The sequence below is a fragment of the Setaria italica genome, chromosome IX (assembly GCF_000263155.2).
Source record: "Setaria italica strain Yugu1 chromosome IX, Setaria_italica_v2.0, whole genome shotgun sequence".
NCBI classification, from domain to species: Eukaryota; Viridiplantae; Streptophyta; class Magnoliopsida; order Poales; family Poaceae; genus Setaria; species Setaria italica.
In genome coordinates, this window is record NC_028458.1 from 32,595,447 (window position 1) to 32,607,150 (window position 11,704).

Below are 11,704 nucleotides of genomic sequence, written 5' to 3' on the forward strand. Positions count from 1 at the left end.
TGATGTGCTTGTTGCAAACGAAACATGCTGCGAGCTGATGAGCGGTTTGGCTTGCTTTTTAAAGTAAAATTTGACTAGTTGAAGGCGCTTTCAAATGCTTTGCTCCGGACTGACGAGTGGTTTTGGCTTCGTTCACTTTTGCTGTAAATTTTGACAGTCTCTCCTCCGTTTCAAATTGTAGGTTATTTTAACTTTTCTAAATTTATAGGTATTTATATGTATATAGATATATATTATATTTAGGTGTTTGAAAAAGTTAAAACAATTTACAATTTAGCATGAAAGGAGTAGTTGAGAACATGCGCGCAAATGCCTTCGCCTCTGCTGGATTCGCTGCTACCATTTGCGGCAAATTTCTGCTGTGCCAACGAGTGAATAGATAGATTGTTAAATAATCGGAAAAGCAAATGCCTGACAGGTATTTACAAGTGCGCGACATCGGCTTGGATGGAGGGAAGGAAACTTTGTTATGTATGATATGGGCCCATATACGCGGAGACGTGTTGGGCCAACAGACAGAGACATGTTGAGCCGAGGCAACGAGCTCTTCCTCTCGCCAACCGTCTCCTCAACTCCACCCTCCTCACGCTTCGAAGCAACACCATCGCTCGTCTCCGAGAACGCACCACCCACTTCACCGCCTCGCCGGCTGCTCCCCTGCTTCCACCTCCGCCGCCGCCGCCATGGTGCTTGAGGTCAGTACGCCTCCCCGTCCATCCCCCTCTTCCTGCCCCAATCTGCTGACGCCCACCGATTTCTGACCATTCCTGACGGTTTCGGTGGTGGTCCAAATCCAATCGCAGGCGACGATGATCTGCATCGACAACTCGGAGTGGATGCGGAACGGGGACTATCGCCCGTCGCGGTTCGCGGACCAGTCCGACGCCGTCGGCATCGTGTGCAACCTAAAGATGCAGGTCTCGCTTCTCTTCCTTGCCCGGGCGCGTGCGTCGCCGCCACGGGTTGTTACTCTGTTGTTCGCTAGGGTTTTGGGGGCGCGGGGTCTTACGAGTTTGTTCTCGGTGGGCGGTGGATTTGGGTCGCTCAGGCGAACCCAGAGAGCACGGTGGGGGTGTTGGCCATGGCGGGCACGGGCCCGGGCGTCAACGTGATCGTCACGCCCACCGATGACGTCGGCAAGGTCCTCGCAAGCATGCACGGTACGCGAAATCCCAACTTGTCATTCGATAATTCCCAAACTGCAAGTTGCTCGATGCCCAATCTATCAAATTCAAGTTGTATGGCGTCATGTGACTACATGTTGTCAGTGGACTAGCTACCAGCGTTAGTTATAACCTTAGACAGGTGACGCTTCCGGCATTTTAGTTGTATAAGAGCAAGAGGTGTTACAGTGTTAATATCACTGCAATGCTGCTTGTACAACAAGGCAATGCATACTGTTGTCCATCTATATGAACTCCCTCCGTCCCAAATTGTAGGTCATTTTGACATATTTAGATTCATAACCTTTGCTATGTATCTAGACATAGTATATATCTAGATAGATAGCGAAATCTATGAACCTAGAAATGCCAAAACGACATACAATTTGGGGTGGAGGGAGTAGTAGTTATAGTTGAATACTGAAATTTAAGCATCATGAGCATCCTGCATTCAGTTAGAGGACTAGATTCCTGCTCATATCTTCCGTGTGGGCATTAGTGATCCTCACTTCACAGATTCTTACAGGTTGGTTGATACTGCAATTTCTGAATTTGGTTGACTTGCTAACCTAGTTAGTTGGTGTGGTCATAGTCGATTCCATTTCATTACAGTATGCCATCGTGAAGAAATTATCCCCTCCGGTGTCTTTTATTTTGTAGTTTGTACATCGACACGGCCTGAAATGAACACCTTGAATCATTTATTTTCCAGTTATGTTGTAGGAAAAATATTGGAGCCTAATATGTAAGCATTTCTGCATCCAGGAAGTATTTCGGTGCTATATGTTTGACATAAAGAGAATTACAAGATGCTGGGATCACCTTGTCTTCCTGTAGATGCCAGATAATACAACTTTCTAGGAATCATATTTTGTATCATGTTGTCTGCCCCTAATTGATTGTTCAAAATGCTACTTATGGAAAATTTGCTTCCACCATGTTATTTTTGGGTTCAGGGCTGGAAATTGGTGGTGAAGCAAACTTAACTGTTGCTATCCAGGTCGCTCAACTTGCACTCAAGAATCGGCAGAACAAGCAGCAGCAGCAGAGAATAATTGTTTTTATTGGCAGGTATAGTCTGAGGTTGCATCAGTGCTGTTTTACTGATCATACTTTACATTCAAGTTCTAAATTTCTCCCTTGCAGCCCAGTACTAGATGATAAGTATGCGCTAGAGGCAATCGGAAAAAGGCTGAAGAAGAACAATATTGCTATTGATGTTGTTGACTTTGGTGAATCTGGCAATGAAAAGCCTGAGAAACTAGAAGCTCTTGTTGCTGCAGTGAGTAGTGGAGGCAATAGTCATATAATTCATGTCCCTCCCGGAGAATATTTACTTTCTGATGCCATCATCAGGTAATCATATGTTATGGTATCAGGCTCTAAACTGATGCATCAGCATCTTATCTCTAATAGCTCTGTCCTCCTACAGTTCACCAATATTAGCACAAGGCAATGAAAGTGGTTTTGGTTCTGTAGCCAGTGGAGCGTCTGGTTTCGAATTTGGTTTGGACCCAGAGCTGGCCCTAGCACTTCAGAGCATAGGCCAAAGGCAATCTTCAACCTCCAATGATGACACTGTTATGGTTGAGGCGGAATCTGAACCAAATCTTTGTACTGATGATAAAAGAAATCTGCAGAAGGTATGTTTAGTGTCAGTCAACTAATGCAATCTGTATCTTTTGTTCTGCATGTCGAGTAAAACTATCTGCTGTGGGACCACCTCAGCCAGAAGGTACTCTCCGCCTTTGATCATAGTTCAGGTCACCAGAGGATAGACTTTTCTGCTATGTGTGTTTATTTCAATGTTCATTAGATTTGGGAAGGAAAGACTCGTTTGTTTTATTCAATGGCTTCATATATCCAAACTATTTGATGAACATTCATTGGATAATAATTCTTGGCAGTCCTGTTAGCATAGAGAAGTGACAAGTCAAAGCTATTTTAAAATAATGTGGCATATTCCTCAACAAAGTTGTTAATTGACCATTGCAATGTTAATATAAATGCTTCATTAAGCTTTTATGCCATAAGCTAAGGCCATGCTGTGTTATCAGTCTAAAGCATTTGATCCGAACATGTGGAATTTATATACTCATGCAACTTTCTTTTTGCAATATCCAAGTTCTATTATTTCTTTTAGACTGATCAGATTTCAGGATAACCATCCTTTTGACACCATCTGAATGATTAAGGAATTTTTTATTCTTATAGTTGATCATGAGGAAAATCAATAGTATTGTTGTAATACAGGATGAGGAGGATCAGCTATTGCAACAAGCTAATGAGATGTTGATAGAATATGGTAACCATAGAGCTTTACATGCTGCTGATGACGAACTGTTTGATGTTGATGAGGTGGCTTTAGGTCAGTAATTGGGTTGCTACAACATCTATCTATATCTTCATATTTTATCGTCACCCAGTGATTAAAAGGGCTCCAAATATTTGTGAACAAAAAGTAAGATTTAAGCTTACAAATATTTGGAAATAGTGAGTTAAAAAAGTCATTGTCCTTATCCATCCTTCAGTGGTTGACCCACTTATACAAAATGGAGTTCCACTAGTTTGGTTTTTTTCCTTAAAGGTGAATTCCATTATTGTCTACTACCAAGAAGCAAGGTTATACAATGCACCATGATACTCACATTTTGTCAGTGATTAGTTTGATTCTTATGTTCTATGCCATGCAGTTCTTCAGATGTCTGTTCAGGAAGAAGAAACTGGCACTCAGTCTGACATGAGTGAATTGTTTGATAACCAACCATTTGCGCAATATGTCACTTATGCAGTAAGGCCTTGGACTTGATATTCTTTCAGTAACCATTATGCTTATTCTAATGCCAGGACCAACTATATTGATATACCAATAAACACTTCATAATTTTTTTTTGCAGCTTCCTGGTGTCGACCTTAACAATCTATCTAACAAGGATCTGCAGGAATGGCATGAACTATTGATTGGCACAAGCGAGGTATGTTTTTATTTTCTTAGAAGGGCTCAGCTTGTTGGCAACCTTGATGGAAAACTAGTGATCATGCGCTTTTGATTCATTAGCACATTTCTCATCTGAAAAATGGATCTCAATTTCTTCTTGCTGCATTCTTAGGATCAGCTCTAAAAATCACCTAATTTGCATTTTTTAACAGTAGTGTAGTAAGTAATTTCTTGCGGTGATCTTTAAACAATATTTAAATTTTAGCTAATGCACTGAAGTTTTGACAACAGTTTCCTTCTGTATGAGTAACACTTGTCCATGACCGAGGGCCCATAAGGATTTTATTTTGCCTTGCTCAATAGAAAAGGATTACTATTCTCTAGCTGAACTCTATGCATTCTGGAGTGTTTCATGCCTATAAGATGGTAGTTTTCCTTTCTTGGCCAAAAATATATGTTTCTTTTGCAGTAGCCACTAATATATTTGTTCATTATACAATTTGCATGTTCCTTTCATGGTGTTCTTAAAATCTCGGTGGTGAAGCGATGACATGGCTTCTTCAATTGGTGCAGGCAAAGAAGCAACGCAAGAAGCAAAAAAAGAAGCAACACAAGAAGCAACAAAAGAAGCGTGAGGGCTGAGGAGAAGAAAGATGAACCTGAAGGTGACGAGTCAATTGCTAGCCCCTTGCAAGCTACATTGTGAGATTCGACTGAAAATTAAACTCCCCATCGTGCCCGCGCAGCTGTGCGGTGCAACTGTAAGTATGTGCCCGATGATTTCCGGGGTTTTCCATTCTGGGTGTATAGTGGATCTAGCTTCAAGATGGAAGTGGTGGTCTCGAAAATTGATCAATGTGGACCTAACCGTTTGTTGAGGTTTACCATGACCACTGATGCAGAGCATAGGGTAGTCTCTGCTGGGAGCGAAGTTACATTACATTGCTGTACACATAGGATGTCTGGCCTTTCTGAATTAGAGAACACGCCGTAGAACATTATGAATACAAACTGTTATGAGAGAGGCAACATTAGAACTGACGAATGTGGAAGTTGTTGATGTATATGATAAAAAAAAGCAAAGCGTCTGAGCAAATTTGGCCCGGCACAAGCCTGCCAGGCTAAGCCTGGCCCATAGCGGGGGACAGAGACTATTATTTATTTTTGAACAAAAAACGGAATAGCGGGTATGTGTATTTTTTGAACAAGGCTGGAGACTATTATTTATTTTTGAACAAAAATAGAACAGCGGATATGTGTATTTTTTGAACAAGGCTGAAAAGAAAAGCCCAAGTTGGTGTTTTATTTTTGAGCAAAAATGAATAAGGCAGCCCGAGCCCCAACCAGGCCCAGTCCAATGCTTGCCCATGACCAGATCTTTTTTCAAGATGAGTTTGGACCCGGTCTGACTTGCAAAATGCTTAGATCTAATCCGACTTTGATCGAGTCTTTGTCACAGTGAAAACGAAGGAACTGGGAGATGGAGTACATCCAGATTCGAGCTCTCGACTAAGCATAAGTGCTTATATTTTTTCTAGATTTATTTCTTATTTATTATAGAAATTCCATCAATAGCGAGGCTGTGACTTTTAACAAGAATAGTGGTCCCGTCAACAACAGTCGGCAGTCGTCCATTGTTCGGCAGTCGTCCATTGTTCAGTGGTGGGATGTGTATATATCAAGGTTCAAGAAAACACTAGGCTTTTTTTTTAAAAAAAACTATACAGCGGGGAGGCTCCACTGTGGTAAAAATATATTAAAAAGAAAGAAGAATCTGTACAGAGAGAAATCAAAATGGGCACAAAAGTATCCTAAAAGGAAAAACATCAAGAGAGAACTATACAGGCTAAGCTAAATTAAATCAACCTAGATAAGGAAAGATTTTCTATTGGTTTCTTTGATTCTATGAGCCTGAAGTCCGCCTCATCCACAAAGTGTGATAACTAGGAATTTATGGATGGACGTTTTCCTTCAAAAATTAGTGCATTCCTTTGCTTCTAGATGTGCCAAGTAGCTATGATAAAGATCGCCATGAAGAAAGGGTTTTGACATATCTTTTGCAATCTTGAACATCCTGTAGAATGGGAGGTTAAGGTGCCATTGGAGGCCAATTTTACTCCAGCAGGCTGAACTGAAGCTGCAAGTGAAGAATAAGTGATATGCAGTTTCCTCCACATTGTTGCTGCACATTACACAATTATAGTTGCCACCATTGACCATGAAGTTTTTCCGTTTTAGAAGGTTTCTTGTATTCAATCTATCCATCAAGAGGAGCCACGAAAAGACTCAAGTTTGTTGCTACACCTGGACTTCCAGATCCATATGAATGGAGAGAGTGGCCTTATGTTCTAATAGGAAATTATAGAACTACTTGGAGGAGTAGGTACTAGATCCCCACATATAGTGCCAGAAGTCACAGGTTTCTCCCTGCACTTGAATCCCTTGGATGATGCCTTGCAACTTTGGTATTCTTGAAAGGCTTCCTTAGAGATAGCGGTATGTGACATTGTTCTTCTATAGAATTATTTTTGCAAGAAATCTGCTACTGTTACTTGCGTGTTCTTTGCAAAGGTGAACAATCTTGGGAAGGAATTCTTCAACAATCTGTCATTCCAAACATCCAATCAGAAGAGAACAAACTTACCATCACCAACTGTACATGTTGCTACCCCTTTGAACTGATCACAGAGTTTTAGAATGTCTTTCCACCAGAAGGACCCAACTTCACCTGTTGTGTGTGGGACTTCTCCATTTGTGTAGTAGGTTTCCCATATCAACTTTACCCAGGGCACATCTTTTTTGTTATAGAATTTATCAAGGTGCTTCATTAGCACTGCATCATTTTGCTTTCTCAAGTTGATGACTCCCAATCCTCCCTTGGACATCTCGGCCATGCTACAAGGACTTCTTCTTAACATTCACGTTTGCTCCTCTCCAAAGGCAATCCCTTCAAGCTCTGTCCATATTATCAACTACCCCTAGGGGAATTTTTAAGGTGCACATAATGTAGGTGGGTAGTGCAGTGAATATCAACTTGATTGTTCAACTTTGCTAGCTAATCTAAGGAAAGTAGCAGTGGTAGAGAGTCTTCTTTCCATTTGATTCATTAGGGGAGGAAGATTTGTAACTTTTGGTCTGGTGGTGCCCAAAGGCAGCCAAAGATATGTAAAGGGAAGGCTGCCAAGATTACATCCAAATACTCTAGCCAAGCTGGTAGCCTTTTCCATGCCGAGATTTAAGGGGACTAGACATGATTTGTGGTAGTTCACTCTTAGTCCAGTGGATTGTGAAAAGCCTTCCAGAATTCCTTTGAGAGAAAACAATTCCATTTCTGAGGTCCTCATGATTAGGACAGTATCATCTGCATACTGTAGAACTGGGAAATCATTTGTGGCTGCGCAGGGGATTGGGAGGCTAAATATGTTTTAAATGTGAGCCTTGTTAATAATGTATTGCATCAAGTCAGCTACAATGACAAAAAGGAGTGGTGAGAGGGGGTCCCCTTGTCTGACCCCCCTCTTGCAGTGAAATTCTTTTCCTGGATGCCATTAAGAAGAATTGAGGATGTCCCAGAATCTAAGATCCTTCTAACCCAATCACACCACATGTCACTGAAACCAAGATGCTTCATCATGGTGAGGATGGTGTTATATTCAACAGTGTCAAATGCTTTCTCAAAGTCTAACTTCAGGATAATGATTTCTCTCTTTGATTGTTGGCATTGGTGTATGTATTCAAATGCCTATGTAAGGCAATCTTAAATTGTTCTATTCTTTATAAATCCATATTGATTCTGGTGAACAATAGGAATAATTCTCCTCTGTAGTTTGTCTACAATGATCTTTGTTATGAGCTTCAGAATAGAATTCATAAGAGAAATTGGCCTGAAATCATTGGCTGTTGTTGGGTTATTGCATTTGGGTGTCAAGGTGATGAAGGAACTGTTGATAGCTTTTAAGTTCAATTGTCCAGCAAAGAACTCCTCACAAAGACTCTAAATGTCATCCTTGATTATATGCCAGCATCTCTTGAAGAATAGTCCATTGAACCCATCTAGCCCAGGGGATTTATTAGTGGGCATTTGTGCCACTACCTTGTCAATTTCCTCTCTTGTAACAGGATCAGATAATTGTTATAGGTTATCATGTCTAGGTATAAGGTACTCGAGGTCCAGATGCATAGTAGGATTAGAAGTACTTCCCATCCTGCTCTTGTAAATTTCATAGAGAAGAGAAGCCTTTTCAAAGTGATCTGTGATTTGTTTTCCATCTGCTGTATCTAGACTGGTTATTTTGTTCTATCTGTACCTTTCTGTTGCTGCAGCATGAAAAAATTTTGTACTTTCATCACCAAATTTGGTCCACCTAACAGTGTATCTTTTCCTCCAGTATTCCTTCTGAAATTTGAGTAGCTTGATAATATGTTCCTTTAGTATTATTCTGAAGTCTTTGCTCTTCAAGTCTGTCCAGGACAACAAGTATGTTGTTGCACTCCTTGATAAGATTTGATAGATGTCGTAGAGTCTTGCTCCATTTCTTGAGTGCTCTTCGAAGTAGTTTCAGCTTGGCAGTTAGTCTTGTTGCACTGTTAGTAGCTCTAACATTTGTGTTCCAAACATTATGGACAAGATCCATAAAGCCAGGGACATCTTACAAAAAATTCTCAAACCTGAATATTGTGGCTCTTGGTATATGTGTTCCAATCTGAACTACACGGGGAGTGTGGTCAGAGATAGGTTTGGCCAGAGGCAGCATCAAAGTGTTGGGATATGAGTTAATCCAGTTTGCCAAAGTGAAACACCAGTCCAATTGTTCTAGCAAGGGGTCTTCTTGCATATTACTCCATGTAAACCTCCTAACCTTTAGAGGGATTTCTTGAATGACCAGGTTCTGATTATAGAGTTGAATAGAGAAATGTCATTTATGTCTTCCCCTAGTTTGTTTCTATCACTGAGATCTCTGTAGATGTAGAAGTTAAAATCTCCTATGACCATCCAGTTTTCATTATCAGATATTAATAGATCATTTATCCATGCAACAAATTCATCCCTCTCTAAGCCTTGGCAGGGTCCATAAACCGTGATAAGATTCCATGAGTTGCCATCAAGTTTGGAGGTGAATTTCACAGACAATGCAAAGCGTAGGCAGTCCAACACTTCCACTTCGAATAGAGCACTGTTCCATCCTACAAGTATTCCCCTGAAGCACCTATTGAGCGAGAGAAAGCAAACTTGTTGAATCTCTTAGGTGCCAATTTCCTAATAAAAGAATGATCAAAGCTTCTTTGCACTACAAGAAATCTTCCTACTAGTGACGAACCAAAAAATATCATAAACATATTTTTTTGCGTCATAAACCATGATTTATGACTAAAACCCTTCGTCATTAGTTGAGCATCATAAACCGCGACTAGTGACGTTCCTTATTTTGATGCGTCACAAAGATAATGACGAATGAAAATTTGTCCCACAAGTCATCATAAACTGGCATGCCACGTCGGACCATAGTCTGATGTGGCATGACAGTTGTGACGAACTGTTTCGTCATAGATTGAATTAGGTCCAGGTCTTGTTGGACCGAGCCTAATAGTTGTTGTCGTCATATCTTGATTTAGGTCCAATTCTTGTTGTGCCAAGCCCAATAATTCCTGTCGTCATAGATTGATTTAGGCCCAATTCTTGTTGGACCGAGCTCAACAAGAATTGGGCTCAATTCTTGTTTAGGCCCAATTCTTGTTGGATCAAGGGTAACATCTGGTGGCGTCATAACTTTCTTTAGGCCCAATTCTTAATGGATTTAGCAAAACATTTGCTGATATCATAACTTTATTTAGTCCCACGAAATAATGGGCCGAGGGGCCGAGCCCCTGAAATTTTGGGTCCGGTTATTTTCGGGTGTAGTCTAGGTTGCGCTTAATTAAAATATAATCTAATTTAATATTACATACAAATCAATTCGGTAATTGACAGCACAAATAATCTTTCCAGACCACGCATACAATAAATGTTTCTCATCATACTTCACACATTATTATTCATAACCAAAGAACAAGCACAAGCATAATGTCCCTAAGAGATCACAAACCACTACACATGACATCTCTCTAACTAAGAACAAAGCTGGCCTAGAAACACATTGAGCACAAACCACAATCCTCACAAACCAGGACAAGCAGCTGGGAGGACATGAGCAGATGCCTAACAAACACATTGACCTTACCCTCTGAAGTTTAGTAGTTGACGAATGAGGTACTTAGTTTCTCTTACTGCTTTCTTCAAACTCTCATCTCCTCAGACTGCATTTTCATTGCTACATCTGAAGCTTGTGCCTTCATCTTCAAGACGCTCAACAATTGCTCATGTTCAACAACTTGTTATCTTGGTTATGCAGCTTCTTGTAGCCCTTCCAAAGAAACTTTAGATCTTGAGCTTGTAGCTGAGGCTGGTTGCATGGCCACATAATCAAGGAAGGGACTTGATTGCAAATCATGACGACCAGAATTTGGTACTGCAACCCCAAGGATTGTTTTCAATATTTTAGCCTACAAATGAAAGGAGCAGAAGTCAAATGTCAATCTTAAACAAAGAAGCTGAATAAAGTAAAGAACACAAGAGTAGGATAATCACTTGTTTAGTTACATACCATGACATGTGATTGAATTTCAGCCATGTAGGAATGTGGTACTAGGCCCTGCACAATAAGTATTTGGTCAGTTGTATTAGATATAAGGAACATAATGTACCATGACCATAGAAATGCAGATGCCGGCCTTGGAGATAGATCTAGAGTGACCAAGGTAATAGAAGAATTTCAAATCTAACACTATACATCGAGAAATTTACTTTTCGCTAAAGAAATACTCTAGTAGCATGGGGGCCGTGGCCACATCTAGGCGTAACTAGGCTCCGCTCCAGATAAAAATAAACTTGAGCAGAGTGCTCTCCGGTGAAGCAGATGTAGATCCAGAAAATTGGAGGGATGAGAAAAAAAGAAATGAGATTCTCACTTGTGGAGCTCGAGGATGCAATGGCACATGGTTGGATGGGGAGCCGGTGCTTGCGCGACATCCTCGCTCAACTGCTCAGCTGCGCAAGCATGGGCGCAGCCACTACAAGGACACTGAGATGTTCCTCCAAGAGTGTTGCCGACCATCCCGCGCCTTGATGCCCGCTGCCTGTGGAGTTTGCTGCCGCCGTTGGGGTACCTCGTGGCCACCAAGGTCAGCCTCCACCACAGATCTTGTTGGACTTTACTGCCAACAAAGAGGAGAGTGGTAATTTTGGAAATATAAGGCGGGAGTTTGGAGGAGCACTATGGTAGTCATGTTTTTATTATTTGGGCGGAGGCGAGGGAATACAAGATTTCAAGATCCTGCTTTCAAGTTCCTAGGGGCGAAATGAAAATTTGGTAAGCTGCACTTGCTGTGGGGTCACTGACAAAATTGTGCGCTCTTATCGGACCCATTTGTTAGTGAAGCTGGGTGCATTTCATGTTGCATACAACATAGGTGGGAGACGAATATCTGGAAGAGCCCACGCTTTAGTGAACCTGGGTGCGTTTCCAGTCGTTGACCACAAAGGGGAATAACTGCTTTCCCCAATTAT

The 11,704-nt window shown here is 41.2% G+C and overlaps 1 protein-coding gene across 2 annotated transcripts; it reads left to right on the plus strand.

The window, feature by feature from the left end:
* The first annotated feature begins 546 nt into the window (after positions 1 to 546).
* Positions 547 to 5,097, plus strand: LOC101776068 (26S proteasome non-ATPase regulatory subunit 4 homolog). Of its 2 annotated transcripts, XM_012849232.2 has the most exons (10): positions 547 to 695; positions 804 to 917; positions 1,049 to 1,160; positions 2,120 to 2,234; positions 2,310 to 2,519; positions 2,596 to 2,806; positions 3,417 to 3,531; positions 3,857 to 3,954; positions 4,061 to 4,138; positions 4,675 to 5,097. In XM_012849232.2, exons 1-10 carry the CDS (start codon positions 684 to 686, stop codon positions 4,741 to 4,743), a joined length of 1,134 nt encoding a protein of 377 aa, XP_012704686.1. In that variant the 5' UTR covers positions 547 to 683; the 3' UTR covers positions 4,744 to 5,097. The 2 variants fall into 2 exon arrangements, with proteins under 2 accessions (XP_012704686.1, XP_012704687.1); XM_012849233.2 differs by lacking the exons at positions 547 to 695; positions 804 to 917 and having other exon boundaries at positions 1,929 to 2,234.
* The last annotated feature ends 6,607 nt before the right edge of the window (positions 5,098 to 11,704 follow it).

Coding starts and splice junctions, on each gene's coding strand:
- LOC101776068 (XM_012849232.2), top strand. Junction 2,520..2,595: donor CTTTCTGATGCCATCATCAG/GTAATCATATGT, acceptor GTCCTCCTACAG/TTCACCAATATTAGCACAAG. Junction 2,807..3,416: donor ATAAAAGAAATCTGCAGAAG/GTATGTTTAGTG, acceptor GTTGTAATACAG/GATGAGGAGGATCAGCTATT.